Source organism: Carcharodon carcharias, chromosome 8 (assembly GCF_017639515.1).
Source record: "Carcharodon carcharias isolate sCarCar2 chromosome 8, sCarCar2.pri, whole genome shotgun sequence".
NCBI lineage: Eukaryota > Metazoa > Chordata > Chondrichthyes > Lamniformes > Lamnidae > Carcharodon > Carcharodon carcharias.
Window position 1 is genome coordinate 152,374,174 of NC_054474.1, and position 18,354 is coordinate 152,392,527.

The 18,354-nt window shown below is 44.8% G+C and overlaps 1 protein-coding gene across 2 annotated transcripts in view; it reads right to left on the reverse strand.

Annotated features, from left to right (window-relative positions):
• col27a1b (collagen, type XXVII, alpha 1b) overlaps positions 1-18,354 on the reverse strand; it is a 598,999-nt gene that overhangs the window by 222,174 nt on the left and 358,471 nt on the right. For both annotated transcript variants that reach the window (XM_041193458.1, XM_041193459.1), the window contains exon 26: positions 15,881-15,934. In XM_041193458.1, the coding sequence (XP_041049392.1) occupies positions 15,881-15,934 (54 nt within the window). The remainder of the gene's footprint in view (positions 1-15,880; positions 15,935-18,354) is intronic.

Genomic DNA, 18,354 nt, shown 5'->3' on the forward strand with positions numbered 1-18,354 from the left:
CATGTTTAATGACATTGAATGAGAGACAGTGTAGATTTTGGCATTTTTAGTTGGAAAATGTTCTTAGGTACAAGTGTTCATTCATCTGAATTTTATAAAACAGAAATTTTAATCTCAATTTGTGGGAAATAAGAAATGGCGTCCATGTGAAATAAATTTCCCTTTAACGCTTATGATTGGCTATTGGTGGAGCCTTCGTTTTGCTGCCATTTCCTGGCTGTTTCCTGTGTGAAGGAAACTGCTTTCAATAAATATTTCTGCCTTTTTAACTTTTCCAACTTCCCTTAGACTCAGATGTGCCAAACCACTCCCCAACCAAGCCCCACCCCCCCACCTCCCCTCCCCCCCACCCCAGTCCCTGGCAAGTGAAGACTGAAGCATCTATGTTCCATCTCCCTGCCTACATTGGCCAAGAGACACAGAAAATACATGGGATATGTGTTCTGGCTCTATTGGGGGAATGTCCACAGTTTCAGAGCAATTATCAACATATTGAACAGATATCAGGTAAAATGACCCGACTGTTCCAAAAATAGTTACCAGTTTTCAAGCTCTTTCTTCTGTCTTTCTGGGTGGGCAGCTAAACTCATGTTCACAACTGCCAGCAAGGAACTGAAAGGTTTATTGACACACAACGCTGGAACTGCATTCAGACAGACCTCCATATGCAGTCTGAATGTGGTTAGTGCAGGTTTGGCAGCTTTTGGAGTGCAGAGAAAAGACATGAATTAAAAGGGAATCCACACCGGTACCAACGCCTTGAAAGTGAGCCAATTGGTGGAAATAATCTATCACAAAAGCCTGATGCACACACCATATGTTGTCATCACATCCACGCATAAATCTTATGTCTGACTTCACTCAGAAAGTCAGCAAAGTTGCACAGCTTTTAGATCAATTTGTCCTTTTTGCTCCCTGAGACAAAAATAGTAAGGTCGGCAATTTTTGACTCAATTCCATTCCCAAAGCAGAACTGAGATGAAAATCTGAATGCAGCCTACAAAGAAATATGGAGAATAAAGTTGGAATTAAATTCTCATGGGCCTCAGCATCACAATATAGCAAATCCATACTTATAATGAGGAACTGGAGTGCATTTGCATCAATGTGATGTAATTAAACATATATTCCAGATTCCCAGACACAAAATAAAAGCTACACCGAATAACTTCTTTCCTTAATAAAAATCCTTTTGGTAACTGTAGCTTTCACAAATTGTTACGTTATAGCCCATAACTATTTCAGCACACAGCACAAGCCATAGTGTAAATATTAGCCATTCAGAGTTTACTCTGGTCAAACTGTGTAAACATAACGACCGCAGAAGTGTTGCTACATGGTGGATAATTTGCAAAAAAGACAAAACAATAAACAGATTTGGTAGAATGTTCGCTTTGGGGATGGGAAATAGGGACCAGGACTGTTTCTATGTCCCAAACCCACCCCCGCCCATCGCCCTTGGGATTTTAAGCATCTTGTCTCATTCTGTGAGTTAGATCTGTTCATGCACATTTGCATTTAACGCTTCTTTTTTGCCCAGAAAGCTGCAGCTGATAACAGAGTCATGAGGGTAACAAGCCAGCCAGGACCTAATAACAGGTTAGATACTACAACCAATGAGGATAAAGGGTTGAGAAATAAACTGAATAAGGACTGAGAACAAGGGTGAATTAGAGTCAAATCATGTTCAGCAAGAGAAATAAAGAGAGAGAGAAAGACAAAATGACAGAAAGGAAAAGTAAAAATATTTTGGAATTTAAATGACATTTTGCAAATCTCCAACAACAATTCACAGCCTGAAGGAATGAGACTCCACGCTTGTATTGTTCATTTTCTGGGCCGGAGAGATTGTGCATCTGTCAATAACAATTATCATGTCCTTAGAAGGGCACTTGTGATGTTAATTACTAGACTTGACATTCTGTGGTGAGCTTAATGGGCAATTCATGTCCAAATACAACATGTTCATGAAGCTCACCAAGTGGTTAAGTGCAAGATGTCATTTTTTGCTACTGTCAGGGCAGCGAAAATCAGAGAGCAATGTATGGTGATTCACAATGCACAGGGTATCTCCTCCTCAACATAAGCTGCTGGTCAATTTGCATGTAAATAATAGTGAGCATCACTTCCTGAAAAAATCTGGACCTGAATAATTCTCCCTTCTAATTATCATCTTCCACCCAGGTACGCCCTCAATTGGCGTGGAGACCAGTTCCCTCTCCGATTAAGGGCGGCGGGTGAGCTCTCGAAGTTGGAGGGCCTGTTAGAATCTTTGCAGCTTGAGAGGGGCAGCAGGCTGCAGTAAAGGGTAAGTGACTGAGAGGGTGCATGAGCAGGAAGCTTTTTTAAAACTTTTAATTTAAAAATAGAAAAAGTGGCCAGACCACCACGGTCTACCGGGTTGCCTTTGGCCGCACCCACATCCAGACTGGCATGGAAGGCCTGTTGGCCCGCCTGGAGTGCTGGCACCCCTGACGTGACAATGGGCACCCACCCCCAGGCAGCTAATCTGCTTCTCCCCACCTACATCCCATTGCATTGGGAAACTGGAGGCTGGCTGGAAAATCCCAATGGGTCTGCTTCAACTGCTCTTAGCAAGGCTCTGAACGAACCTCATTGGCTGACTGCCTTGTGGGGATGGGGCAGCCCTATTGGCCCCGAATTCCACATCGGCCAAAATGGCTGACACCAGGAAACTGCATGTTGGCCAGTTCCAGTATTTTTGGGCCCTATCTGCTTCCATGGCTGAGTTCAGCGGGGTCTGAAAATCCTTCCCTTTAGGTTTTTTTTGCAAAACAATCTGACTCATGTAATTTTAAGAACAGCCTTTTTTTTTTAACTAAAGTAGGAAATTCTCCCAGTGGCCTGAACATTAGAAAACACAGAAAACATATAGCACAGGAGGAAGCTATGCATTCCATTGTGTCCGTGCCAGCTGGGAGATAGCTGGCGAGCCTAACCCCGCTTTCCAGCTCTTGGTCTATCGCCCTGTAGTTTAGGGTATTTCAAGTGCAAATCCAAGTGCCATACGCCAGAACTGTCCCAGATTTGCACTAAGTGCGGTAGCAGGCGGGAAAAACGACGCAACTTTTCACATCGTATCGTCACAAACCCGCCCCATTAACTATGCATTCCTGGGTATACAAGCCGTTTCCAAGGCGGGCGGATTCCGATTCACCTGGCACGCCTCACCTGGCCACTTCATCACGCCAGGCGCCACATTTAAGGTGCAGCTGCACTCAGTGCTTCCAGCCCAGGACTGCAGCAAAGAAGACATGGCCCCGAAAAGGAAGAAGACTGCAGCCCTTGAGCGCCTTTCGGACCCCATGGAGGCCCGCTGTAATGTCCTCTAGCCCCGCCCCCCCCCCCCCCCCATTCTGGCCACTGGAGGGGCAGCAACATTACCACTCCGGCTTGGGAGGCGATGGCAGTGGGGATCGGTGCTAATGCTGCACCGAAGAGGTTGGCCATCCGATGCAGATAGAGGATGAACGATCTCACTTGTGCCGCCTGGGTAAGGCAACCATCTCATCACTCTAAACTCACACACTCAAGCCCATCACAGATTCACTGGCATCTCACTCACTGCCAATTCAAGGGACATCACCACTCTCTCTCTCTCACACACATACCCTCACATGTCCATCTGGCCTCATCTCCTCTGGAGACTGCTTCCTCAGCCTGCACCAGCTTGAGGCCACTTGCACAAATCAACTTGTGCCTCCACACACACCCTGGGATACCTCCCCTTCCGCAGTCCAGCCCTCGTACTGCAGTCTCTTCCCTTGCCTGAGGCCACTTCTCCCCCTTCCTCAAGCAAGCCCTATGCCTGCAGCCATTGAAAAGCCACCCACATATGGCTGACCTGGTAGCTAGGGACCTGCCCGTGAGCTCTCCTAAAAGTGATGCGGTGCTGTCTGCGAAGCTTGGTGCTGATGACTATCAGTGCTGACTGAAGCAAGGTAGGCAAACGAACCTTGATTTCTTCAGCAAGGTGCAGCCCGCCAAGTGCACACCTGAAATATGCTGTTGTGAAACACATCGGCGTGTTCTCCCACTGACATGGGTGGACGATCCAGCAGGGTGAGGATGAGTCTGGCGGGCTGGCCTTATAATGATATGCTGATGTATTACAACGAGGTTCCCGAAGATGGGCTGGGCTGAGCAGACACGGATGATTGCAAACTGCTTTCACAAGTTGTGAAACTGATTTTTGACCTTCTCGCCATATCGTCCGCTCACATCACCAAACATGGTCGATACCAGTGGGCACGGGAAATCCCGGCCATAGTCACCTGCAGCCAAGCTCACAAAAGTCAGGTTAATTGGTCATTCTTCTTATAGCTGTTTGTAGGATCTAGCAGTCCTGTTTGCTGATGTCATGGAATGGTTACAGCACAGAGGAAGGCCACAGGCCCATCGCTTCAATGCTGGCTCTCTGAATTCACCCTGAGCCACTCCCCTGCCTTCTCCTTGACCCCACAAACTCAGATGATAATCCAACTCCCTCTTGAATGCTTCAGTTGAATCAGCCTCCACCACACTCTCAGGCAATGCTTTCCAAATCCTAACTACTTGTTGCATGAAAATGTTTTTCCTCATGCTGCACCATTGCTTCGTATGCAATTACCTTCAATCTGTGCCCTCTGGTTCTCGATACTTCCAGCAATGGGAACAGTTTTCTCCCCATGTATTCCAACAGTAATTCACTGCATTTGACATATTTCCGAGAGATATTTGTTTGTTTTGTATCTTCACACTCTTTCCCTTGGAGAGAATAGCGTAGAGTTTTTTTTAACTCATTCTCAGGATGTGGGCATCACTGGCTGGTCCAGCATTTATCGCCAATCCCTAATTGCCCTTGAGAAGGTGGTGGTGAGCTGCCTTCTTGAACTGCCGCAGTCCATGTGGTGTAGGTACACCCACAGTGCTGTTAGGGAGGGAGTTCCAGGATTTTGACCCAGTGACAGTGAAGGAACGGTGATATATTTCCAAGTCAGGATGGTGTGTGACTTCGATAGGAACTTCCAGGTGATGGTGTTCCCATGTGTCTGCTGCCCATGTCCTTCTAGATGGTAGCAGTCGGGAGTTTGAAAAGATGCTAAGGAGCCTTGGTGAATTCCTACAGTGCATCTTGTAGATGGTACACACTGCTGCTACTATGCGTCGGTGATGGATGGAGTGAATGTTTGTGGATGGGTGCCAATCAAGCAGGTTGCTTTGTCCTGGATGGTGTCGATTCAGTGATGGTAATGCCACTGAATGTCAAGGGGCAATGGTTGGATTCTCTCTTGCAGGGGATGGCATTTGTGTGGCATGAATGTTACTTTCATTTGTCAGCCCAAGCCTGGATATTGTCCAAGTCTTGCTGCTTCTGCATCTGAGGAGCTGTGAATGGTGCTGAACATTGTGCAATCATCAGCAAATATCCTCATTTCTGACCTTACAATGGAAGGAAGGCCATTGATGAAGCAGCTGGAGATGGTTGGGCTGAGGACACTACCCTGAGGAACTCCTGCAGTGATGTCCTGGAACTCAGGTGATTGACCTCCAACAACCACAACCACCTTCCTTTGTGCTAGGTATGACTCCAACCGGTGGAGAGTTTTCCCCCTGATTCCCATTGACTGTAGTTTTGCTAGGGCTCCTTGATGCCACACTTGGTTAAATGCTGCTCTGATGTCAAGGGCAGTCACTCTCACCTCAACTCTTGAGTTTAACTCTTTTGTCCATGTTTGAACCAAGGCTGTAATGAGGTCAGGAGCTGACTGATCCTGGCAGAATCCAAACTGAGCGCCAGTGAGTAGGTTATTGTGAAGCAAGTGCCGCTTGATAGCACTGTTGATGACCCTTTCAATCACTTTACTGATGATCGAGAATAGATTGATGGGGAAGTAATTGGCCGGGTTGGATTTGTCCTGCTTTTAGTGTGCAGGACATACCTGGGCAATTTTCCACATTGCCGGGTGGATGCCACTGTTGTAGCTGTACTGGAAAAGCTTGGCCAGGGACGCAGCAAGTTCTGGAGCACAAGTCTTCAGTACTATTGCTGAAATATTGTCAGGACCCATAGCCTTTGCAGTATCCAGTGTCTTCATCCGTTTCTTGATAATAGTCATTTGGTGATACAGACCTTGAGTATTGCTGAAAAAAGAGACAATCTGAAGCTTTTTGTCTTGCACTCTTCAGAACACTTCACAAGAATACCAATATACAGGGAAAACAACAATTTACACTGTATTTGAAGATAGTGCTGAATGGTTGGCAAGTGGACTTTGATTGGTAGAGGCATTCCCATGGAAAATGCACCAGTGATGGTGACTGGCAGTTAATTGCCATGCATTGGTTCAAATATAAACCAGGCAGCTTGACCCCGATTGGTCAAGGTATTGCTCTGAGGAATGAGTCGACGAATAGTTGTCACTTATTTTGTTTAGCTGAAACAAATGCAATGTGTGTATATGTCTGGGTTGGTCATCCTTAACAAACGTGACTATTTCAACAAAATGCACATCATTCTTAATGACGAGTCCAAATTTATATCCATTGGATCTGCCGCTCAACATGACCAGACAGCCTTGCTCGAAAGTAATCTAAAAAAAACTCTTGCTCGAATTGTGTAAGAGTGATGAGCTCTGCATGATATATATGACTGCGTTTATCCTCATGGTTTGCTGTGTGTGTATGGGCAGCCTAAGGCACACAAAAGTGATGTCCTGTTATGTCACATCTAATCTATGACCAGTTCTGCACAACATGAATTGGCCAAGTGGTTGGGCGAATTGTTACAACCAGTTTTGACCAAGTTTTCCACATACGCGCTGAAGGATTCCATCACATTTGCGAAGGCCGTACAGGACTTGCATACCAATAGCAATGCTGTGTCCATGTGCTCATTTGACATTGCTAGCCTATTCACCAATGTTCCACTTAAGGAAGCCATAGATATTTGCGCTGCAGCGCTATGTCATGGTGATCTAGACACCATTGTGTGAATCAGTATTCATTGGGCTTATGCACTCGGCAACTTGCCCAATTGAGTTCAGTTTTAATGACATCATATATGCCCAAATAGATAGCGTTGCCATGGGATCCCCTCTAGGCTCAGCTCTTGCAAACATTTTCCATGAGAAACGTGTCTTCAATGGAATGACACCTAACCTCCTACCTCTCGCATATTTCTGATGTGTGGATGATACATTCGCTGTATTTAAATCCACAGCTGCATGTAACAATTTCCTCACATGTCTTAACGGGCTCCAACCTGCGCTCAAATTCACCTTTGAAATGGAACAGTCAAATTAATTCCCCTTTCTTTATGTACTAGTTGAGAAATCTGTCTGGGGATTCTCTACCACAAGCCTACTGGTCAATATACGTGTTGGGGTTCTTACAGTTCTGCACACTATAAGGTTGGTCTTATTGGCAACATTGAAAATAGGACCTGGGCCATTTTCTCACCATGCAAACTTGATGCTGAAATAGGGCATCAAAGGCATCCTGCAGGATACAAGCTACCCTGATCAGATCCTTTTGTGCTGTGTATCACGCAAACTCATGAACGGGCCTAAGGCCTTCACTTTTGACCCTGAAAAGTGCCCAGTCTACCTCAGATTATCCTGGATGGGTAAGGTATCTCAAAAATTTGAGCAACAGGTGAAGCTTGCTGTTTCACGCTGCTACTATGCAGTAGCAACATGAGTGGTTTTCGCCACTAACAGGATGCTGCCGTCAAGCCAAAAGATATTGTGCCTATCACACAAATGAATAACGTGGTATATGAATTTTAGTGCCAGTGTGATGCTAGGTATGTAGGCTGTAGGTCCCAAAGACTGCGGATTGTATCAAACAGCGTATCCCAGCTGCTGTTCACAACGGGCAAGGTACAGACGGTACCCAACCAGCCCATGCTTGCAAAACTCAAAACACAGTGTCCAATATTAGATGTGATTCCATGATTGGACAACATTTGCTAAATAGTCCTCAAGGTGCTAAGAATTACACTGACAGTCAATTTAAAATTGTTAGTCGGACTCGCAGTGTGGTGCATTTGCTTGTATCAAAAGCTACATATATTAATACACAGGACCTTGTTCTTTGCAGACAGAAAGAACATGTACACACATTGCTCCTGTTTCAGTTAAACAAAATAAGCGACAGCCATTCGCTGACTCATTCCTCAGGGCAATGCCTTGACCAATCAGGGTCCGCTTGCCTACCAATCAGCAGTCTCTTCACATACAGTATAAATTGTTGTTTTCCCCTTATATGGGTATTCTAGCAAAGTGCCCTGATGAATGCAAGACAAAAAGCTTCGACATGTCTCTTTTTTTCATCAAAACTCAACTTTCTCGATATCACATGGAGTAAATCGAATTAGCTGAAGACTGGCATCTGTGATGCTGGCGACCTCTGGAGGACGCTGAGATGGATCATCCACACGGCAATTCTGGCTGAAGATTGTTGCAAATACTTCAAGCCTTGTCTTTGCCGGCTGATTGAAAACCTCCGTCAAGTCCTGGAGCGGGACTTGAACCTGGAGCCTCCTGGCTCAGAAGCAGGGCTGCGACTAACTGAGCCAGAAGACCCGCTCCGGGGGGAACGTGGTAAGGCTCTATATAAATATAAATATAAATCTTTCGAGCAATAGTAATTTCAACAAAATTGCAGAAAAGAAGCAGAGAGCTTTGTACGCAGCTCTTTCTGTCTCATTTGTTTTCGTGTGCCATTAATTGACGCTTTTTAATTCCAAAATGTGGGAGGGAGTCTCAAGAAGGTGCTCAAACTGTAAATGCTTCAAGCTCTAGTGTGTAGATAATGCGAGGGAGCAGGAATCCATGGCTGCAGTCAACTTTAGTCAATCTAAATACAGGGGAGGTTTTCCACTTCTCTGCTTCTGACGTAAACTGGTGGCGCATGGCAGAAAATTCTGCAGCCCCAGCCCTTGATTTTCTGTCCATTAAAATTAGGAAACAGAAGATCATTGTTCACAGTATGAAACCTTTTGATATGTGCTCCAGGCGTGCACCAGGAGTATTGAATTCTTCCATTACATCGGTGGTAAAGAGCTTTACTCCAATGGGATTTGTTGGTATGTGGGATTTTCAATGAAGCCTGGCCATTTTAATGCTGGGAAAATGTGGACCGCTTGAAAGCTATACAGAGAAAAAAAAACTAAATAAGAAATACTGTCATATTTTCTGGAGATCTGCTGGTGTGGCCAGGGTTAGTGCACTTGTGATTTCTTAAGTTACAATGTTAAAAAAAAAGTCAGCAAAGCGTTTCTGATTTATTGGCCCAGATTTTGCGCGAACGGGGCATCTTCAGCCATGCTGTTAGCGAGGTCTGTTCATGCACATTTAAGTTTTAACACTTCTTTTTGCCCAGAAAGTTATAGAATGTGTGAGCTGATAATAGAGATGTGAGGGCCAACAAGCCGGCTAGGTCCTAATAATAGGACAGATAATACAACACCACAACCAATGAGGATAAAGGATTGAGAAATAAACAGAGTAGGGACCGAGGACAAGGGTGAATTTGTTTCATATCATGTCCAGAAGAGAAATAGAGAGAAAGAAAGATTGTCACTTTTCTCTCTCACTCTCTCTATCCGGAGAGGAAAAGTAAGAAAAAATATTTCTGAATTTAAATGACATTTTCCAAATCTCCAACAACAATTCACAACTTGAAGGAGTGAGACTCCACACTAATCCTGTTCATTTTCTGGGCAATGGAAGTTGTTCATTAGTCATTAACAATTATCATGTCCTTAAAAGGGCTCTTATGGTGCTAATTACTAGATCCAACTTTCTGTGGATGGTTTAATAGACAATTCATGGGCAAATCCAGCAAGTTCATGAAACTCACGAGGTGGTTCATCGCAAGATGCCATTTTTTGCTAAAAACAGGGTGGTGAACATCAGAGAGCAATGTGTGGCAATTCATGATACCCAGGTTACCTCTTCCCTGCCAAAAGTTGCTGGTCGACTCGCATGTAAATTATGGTGAGCATCATTTCCAGGAAAATCTGAGCTGTAATAATCCTCCCTTCTAATCATCATCTTCCATCCAAGAAAACTACCACTGTTTCCTTTTCACACTTTATTCCTATGGTCACATCTTAAATGTTATTTTGGTGATTCTTTTGGTCTCCTCAAGCCAGGAATCATTGCTGGGGAATGGAGTAAATGGTGTCCCAATATTATGCTTCTCTAATCACCTACAGGGAAGAGTGTGTGTGTGTTTGTGTGTGTGTGTGTGTGTGTGTGCGCTTACATGTGTATGCCTACGTGTGTGTGGAAGGCCAGCTTTGGATATGAATCTCACTAATTCACCCCCTCCCACGTCTTCACTGGAAAACACTGGTCTTCACTTGGCACAGAGCTCCAACAGCAGAAACAAAGTCAGCAAATTGCTGTGTGGTGAATCATGCGGGTGCAAACTCAAACCCACCATTCTGCTGCATAGCACACTGAGGCCTAGACCACACTCATGGCTTTATTTCAATTGTAACTGTACGGAACTAACCATATGTTAATTAAGAGATTTCAGGAAATATTACAGGCTCTGTTTTTTATTGGTGGCAAAGTCTCTTTTTCAGTTAATGCCCAACACATCAGTTTTGAGATCTTGATGTTGGTTATGCTGAAACTATTCCAGCTTTTGGCAGTCACATACTGAATTCTGAAAGAATTTTATTTCTAAACTCTTGTTATCTTAGCTCTTCCTGTTGGATAAGCTGTGACCCTACGCAATTATGCAAACAAATGCTGTGACCCAGCAGGGTAACTATTTCCTTGCTTAATAAACAGGAATCCTACATGAACGTACGAATTAGGAGCAGGAGTAGGCCACTGCTTGTGGCTGCTCCGCCATTCAATAAGATCATGGCCGCTCTAATTTTAACCTCAACTCCACATTCCGGCCTAGCTCCGATAACCTTTCACCCTCTTGCTTATCAAGAATCTATCAACCTCTGCCTTAAAGATGTTCAAAGACTCTGTTTCCATCACCTTTTGAGGAAGAGAATTCCAAAGTCTCACAACCCTCTGAGAGAAAAAATAATTCCTCATCTCTGTCTTAAGTGAGTGATCCCTTATTTTTAAACAGTGACCCCTAGTTCTAGATTTTTCCACAAGAGAAAACATCCTTTCCACATCCACCCTGTCAAGTCCCCTCAGGATCTTACATGTTTCAATCAAGTCACCTCTTACTCTTCTAAACTCCAGCTGAACAAGCCCAGCCTGTCCAACCTTTCCTCATAAGACAACCCACCCATTCCTGGTATTAGTCTAGTAAACTTTTTCTGAACTGCTTCCAATGCATGAACGTCTTCCTTAAATAAGGAGACCAATGCTGTACACAGCACTCCAGATGTGGCCTCACCAATGCCCTGTACAAATGAAGCATAACCTCCCTACTTTTGTCCTCAATTCCTCTCACAATAAATGATACGAATTAGGAGCAGGAGTAGGCCACTCGGCCTCTTGAGCCTGCTCCACCATTCAATAAGATGCCATGAGTGTGGTCTAGGCCTTAGCGTACTATGCAACAGAATGGTGGGTTTGAGTTTGCACCTGCATGATTAGCTTTGCTAATGACTTGCTGCACCTGCATTCTAACCTTTTGCGATTCATGCACTAGGACACCCAGATCCCTCTGCATCTCAGAGCTTTGCAATCTCTCACCATTTAGATAGTCTGCTTTTTTATTTGTCCTGCCAAAATGGAACTCACATTTTTCCCACATTATACATGGACTGCAGCAGTTCAAGAAAGGTGGGTCATCACTACCTTTGCTAGGGCATTTAGGGATAGGCAATGAATGAAATGTTAAATTTTCCAGACCAATATTTATCCCTCAATTGACATCACAGAAACAAATTATCTGATCGTTATCACATATCTGCTTGTGGGAGCTTGCTGCGCACAAATTGGCTGCTGTGTTTCCTACATTACAACAGCGACTACACTTCAAAAGCACTTCATTGGCTGTATTGATTAGACCATATTATTGAGTTCTGAAGAAGAGTCATACGGACTTGAAACATTAACTCTGGCTTTCTCTCCACAGATGCTGTTAGACCTGCTGAGTTTTTCCAGCAATTTTTGTTTTTGTCTCAGATCTCCAGCATCCACAGTATTTTGCTTTTATCTTAGGCTGCATTGGATTGGGTGAACATTGAACCTTCTGCCAGGTACTCTTGAGTGAGATTTTAATTCACTCAAAATCCATTCACCTGCACAGAGTTAAAATCGAGCCCAGTCTGAATTCAAATCCCACAGTTCAGGCTCAGCTGGCCTCAATGGGAATAATTATGATTTTGCAGATTCAGTTTGGCCACCAGATGGAGCATTTTATCATTGGGATGGAGTGAAAGTGATGACAAAAAATCTTGCAAGACTTCAATTTGCCTTTTAGAAATGCTCCTTTTATTGGAAGAGGAACTTTGTAACACCAATAGTCAGGAAATGAGGCTTCACATGGAACTTTAAGCTGTCCTTTACCTTTTCAAATATTGATGGACCTGGCATTTTCTACCACTCATGGTTTTACATTTCTGCAATAGAGTCAGAGAATGATGCAGTGCTGAATGAGGCCATTCGGCCCATTGTGTCTCTGTCAGCTCCTTGGTGATTCAATGGATTCCATGCTTTTTTTCTTTCTCCGTCGCTCTGTAAATTTTTCTCTATCGACTATTTATCCAATTCACTTTTGAAAGTTGCTACTGAATCTGCTTCCACCGCATGTGCAGGCAGTGCACTCCAGATCACAACACACTGTGTAAAAAGTATTTCCTCATATTTCCTGGTTCTTTTACCAATTACCTGCAATCTGGTTACCAACCCTTCTGCCTGCTTTTCCTTGTTTACCTATTTCTCCTCTAGAACTTCTCTGTTCCAAGGGGAACAAGCTCAGCTTCTCCAGTATCACCAAATAACTGAAGTCCCTCATCCTGAAAATTTAGTAAATCTCTTCTGCAAACTTCCCAAGGCCTTGCCATCCTTCCCAATGTGTGGTGCCCAGGAATTAACATAATACTCCAGTTAGGATCAAACTAGTGTCTCACAAAGGTTCAGCATAACTCCCTTGCTTTTGTATTCCATTCCTATCATAATAAAGTCAAGGATCCTGTACGCTGTTTAACGCTTCTCAACCTGTCCTTGTTACAAGGATGCCAAGCCAGATGGCGAAGAATGATTTCAAACCCAAATCCTTTGCTTGCTGGTCGATTTATTCACAGAATGTAGCATTACGTTTCTCTACCGCCTAGGTATCTATACCTACTCACCAACCAACCCAGTGTCCCAGCAGTCCCTCTTTATATGTGCTCAAGATACTTAATCAATCAATACCCTCCATCTATTTAACCCTGACCATAACAATACAATTGATATAATGTTAAGAGACCTGCCACCTTCAAAGGTTTGTTGACCTATTCCGTCACATCTCTCTGTTTCTGCATCCCTTTAAAATTTTACCATTTAGTTCATACTGCCTCTCCTCATTCTTCCTACCAAAATGTAGCACATCACACTTTGCTGGGCGAAATTATCATCTGTCATGTGTCTGTCCTTTTCACCAGTCTGCCTGTGTCCTCCTGAAGTCTGTTGCTATCTTACCCACAGTTTACTGCATTTCGAAGTTTTATATCATTTGAAAGCTTTGAAATTATGTCCTGTAAATCCAATCCACTCCATTAGATAAATATCAAAAAGAGCAGTGGTCACACCCGGGAAATACCACTGTATACCTCACTCCTGTCCGAAAACAACCATTCACCATTACCCTCTGCTTTCTGTCTCTTAGCCAATTTCATACCAATACAGCCAGTGTCCCTTTGACCCCCATGGGTTTTAATTTTACTAACAAGTCTACTGTGTTGTACTTTATCATACACCCTTTGGAAGTCCATATACACAACATCCACTGATGAGTGTGACTCTCATCAACCCTCTCTGTCGCTTCATCAATGAGCCTAACCAAGTTTGTCAAACACAATTTTATTTTAGCAGATCTATGCTGGTTTTCATTTATTAGCCCATACTTTTCCAAATGCCATTTAATTTAGTCTCGGATTATTGTCTTTACAAGTTTCACCACCACCACTTACATCAGGTTTACTTAGGGGCTGAATAAAATATTACTGAGATGTTTTGATGTATGTGGCTTTTATGTAGTATAGTGTTATCTTGCTATTGGAAGACACCCAGACAAAGTATATTATAATACAAAGCTCAATGACATTGACAATATTTACACAATCATAGTGCTGAATGAAAAAACTATCATACCAAAATATTTCTATTTTTTAAAAAATTTTTTCTACCTTTCCTCTTGTAAAACTGTTGACTGGAGTCTGAGGTCTCATTACTTCAGCCCAGAGGACTAATTTCCCTTGTGGAGCAATAATTTGCAGGGTCATGGGGTTTAACACTAGAGTTAGTGGGATTAGGATGAATTAGGGTTAGGATTAATGGATAGCTCGATCAGGGTGAAATCTTCTGCTCTTAGGCTACGAATGCGAGTTGAGACCATTTTCAGGTTCCGACCCCGCCCTGACAAGCCCATCTGCGAGATCCTCCTGGAGACGACTGAGTAAGACCCCGACTCCAGATCCACCATCCGATTAAGGTTCTAGAGGCTGCTGACTCAATCACAGGAGGAGGGTGCCTCCATCCTCAGACACCCTCCGAAGCTGTTTGTACTTTAACAAAATAAACAGTGGCCACGGTTGGGAGGCCACCTCTGTGGAGGCCTCATGGGCCTTCCCCACCCGACCACCCCCCCACCACCCCCGAGTCAGCTGCCTCCAGACACCTGACAAGCCTGGGGGCCCTCAGTGGGGAACCCACCCACTGGTGGCAAACTTAATCTACTCATAAAAGGGCACTTAATTACGCAGATTGCCTACCCGCTGTTTTTGGTCGGGTAGCCGCTGTTCACCTACTTCTGGGCAATCTTGCCTGAGGCGGGGGATGCATCAGCCCCCCTGATTCAACGCCGGCCTTTCCCATTTCCCTCCCAGTGTCGCCTCTGCGGGTCACAAAAGAGCCCGCCCATTAACTGTGGGTGGGATTTTCCCGCCCTGCCAACTGCAGGACAGGTAATTCCCTCCCAAAGCCAACCGGCCTTTTGCTGGTCCATCAAATATTCCACCCTGCCCGCGATGATTCCCGTGGTGGGTGGGAGCGGAAGATTTGGGCCTCTGTTTCTCTCTCCACAGTTGCTGCCTGACGTGCCGAGTATTTCCAGTGCTTTCTGTTTTTATTTCAGATTCAGGTCCAGATCAGATGAAAGTTTATCAACCCAAAATATTAACTCTGTTTCCCAATAACGTATTGTTCAAAATGCAGTTTTTATGACTATGCATCGAAACTAAAAGTAACAAGTACACGAGCCCCAATCGCTCGCAGCTCTACTCAGAAACCTGCATATTAAGGAAGAATTTCAGATTGTGTATTGGTCAGAGTCAATGTCTGTGTTACAGACTATTGCACATTTATACCATGTAATCCACAGTGCAACTGGTGAGTTGGCCATTTGTCACGATGCAAAAGCTTTACAGCAAAGAGAACCTGACTGAGAAAATACCGACTGGACAGGTTAAAGAGAAAGAGATAAAGGAGGGGAGAGGAGTGACAGAGTGGGGAGGATAGACAGGTTGGGGGGAGGGGGAGACAGAGCAGGGAGGGGAGAAAAAAGGTGAGGGGAGAGAGGGGAGACAGTGGGGGAGGAGAGAGTTGGGGAGGAGAGAGAGGGGAAGGAAAAAGTGGGGGAGGAGAGAGTCAGGGAGGAAAGAGAGGGGAAGGAGAGAGTGGGGGAGGAGAGAGAGGGGAAGGGGAAGGAGAGAGCAAGCGAGAACAGACTTACTCCTTACCATCGCTCCTTTAACTCCTGGAGGCCCTGGAGGACCTGTTTCACCACGATCACCCTGTAGAAACAAGAGGAAATGACATTCAGTGGAATTCCACAAAACAGACTACATGTACACTCCAACAATACGTACACTAAGATGGGCCAAGAGGTCTGTGTTTGGTGTGTACAATCATTCATGTAACACAGCATGTTGATGTTTTGTAACTGTGCTTTTCCACTGGCTGAAATGTACTGTTCCAATGCTCTGTACAAACAGCCCAAAAAACCAAACAAGCTGAGTCATTATCTGCCTGGACAAAAGTCGCTTTTGGAATATAATGTGCTCTTATACACACAGTGCAAGAAGCCAGGCATCCACAATAAACCCTCCATTTGTAGGATTTTCCTTAATTTCAAAACCTGTCCTTGTTTGCATTACTTCATTGAGCAGGTGACCAGAATATTATGCAGGTATCATCCTGCATTGTGGATACAGTAACATGGACAAACAAGCACACAAAGACAGATAAAGCAGGCTTTTTTGTTGGGGGAAACTCCTTCGGGTATCATTAAAATGAGAAATGAGGAAAATAAGAAATCGACCTCTCCAATCCTTGCATGCATTGGGTTCTTGTTGCCGGTTTGCTGGGCAATGGTCTGACATTAAATGTAGACCAGTGACAGCTGGTGTCATTCTCCTCTGGAAACATTCAGCCTTAAAGTCATGCAACAATGTCACTATGAACCGAGTCACAAGTGTTTTATTTGACTGTTCTGTAGATATTTTCATTTGAATGAGCTGAAAAGTTGTTTCTGAATTCAAATCTACCCAGGCAATTTGCTCGGTTTCCTGTAACAGTGATTAAATTTCCACAGTCTAAAGAGTATGCAGGGACAAGAGGGGTTGGGGAGCGATCATAAAGTATATGGAGCCTTGAGCTTCATAAATAGAGGTATTAGCCAGAATTTTACACTGCCCCCCACCCCCCCCACAACAGGTTCTGAGGTGGGCCGGTGGGGGGGGGGAGAGTGTGAAATTGCATGGATGGGATTCCCTCCGGGATGCTGCCCAGCCTCAATATTTAGGCTGGTGGATGGATGACAGATCAGGGGGACAAACCCAAAAATGAACAGAGTTTGATCTCAGGTAGGGAGGGTGGAGGGAGGTGGGTGCCTCCATCAGAAGCCTCCTTCTCACTGGGGGCGCCCTCCCCTCCCCTTAAGGCCTGGTGACCTCTGAACCTCCCTCCACCGGGGCCCATCCCTCTTGACCCCTTCGGCCCCCTCGTGGCTCCCAAGGCCTTCCCTACCCTCTCCACCTGGGACCCCCGCCACTTACCTCCCCTCTGGTTCCTGGCACTTAGTTCCAGGCAGCTCCCTGCAGTGCCTCTTCCAGCCACTGCAGCGCTGTGGCTGGAGGGCCTGCAGAGCTGCTGGATCAACCTGATTAGCCGGCAGCTCTCCAAACGACGGGCAGAAGTCCCACTTTTTGCCAATCAACGCCCGTCCCCAAGACTGCAGGGCCAGCTGGTGTGGGTGCGGATGTGTTCCCCACTGACTCTTTGGATGGCGGGGGGCCGAGCCTCTGCCATCCTGAAAATTCAGGCCGTTGAGTATGAAAGCAGGGAAGTTATGCTGAAACTATATAAAGCTCTGTAGGCCACAACAAGAGAACTGGTTCCAGTTCTGGTCACCGCATATGAGGGAGAATGTGGGGACCTTTGAGACAGTGTGCAGGGGGGATTCACCAGAATGGATCCAGGGATAGGGGATTTTAGCTGCAAGGTTACGTTGGAGAAACTGAGATTGTTTTCCTCGCAGCAAAGATTGAGGGAAAATTTGATAGAGGTGTACAAGATGATGACAGATTTAGGTAAGATAGACAAAGTAAAGCTGTTCCCATTGGCAGATGGTACAAGGATGGGAGGACACAGATTTAAGAGTTTGAACAAGAGATGCAGGGGGGAATGTGAGGCAGAATATTTTTACGCAGTGAATGGTAATGACCCTGGAACATGCTGCCCATGAGGGTGGTGGATGTAGAGATGATCAAGGATTTGAAAAGGAAATTGGATGGAGGGAAATAAGCTTGCAGGACCATGGGGATGGAGTGGGGGAATGGGGAATGGGACTGATTGAATTGCTCTACAGAGAACCGGCATGGACTCAATGGGCCGAATAGCTTCCTTCTGTGCTAAAATGACTCCATGACTTAAAAAATACTTCACTGGCTGGAAAGCGTTTGGGACTTCTGGTAGTTGTGAAAGGCATTATATAAATGCAAGTTTCTCTTTTCTTATGCAGTTTGGACTTGAGATACCAGTTCTGGCTATTTCAGGGAAAGTGGGACACAAACAATGTCCATGCCTTGCTGGAAAACATACTGCAGGTGTCAAAGAAAAATACAAAACCAAGAACAGTGCTATGTTGCTCTGTGAAACCAAAGCACGCTATTAGAGTGGTGAGATTTTGGGTGCACTGTCGCAATGTTCTTTA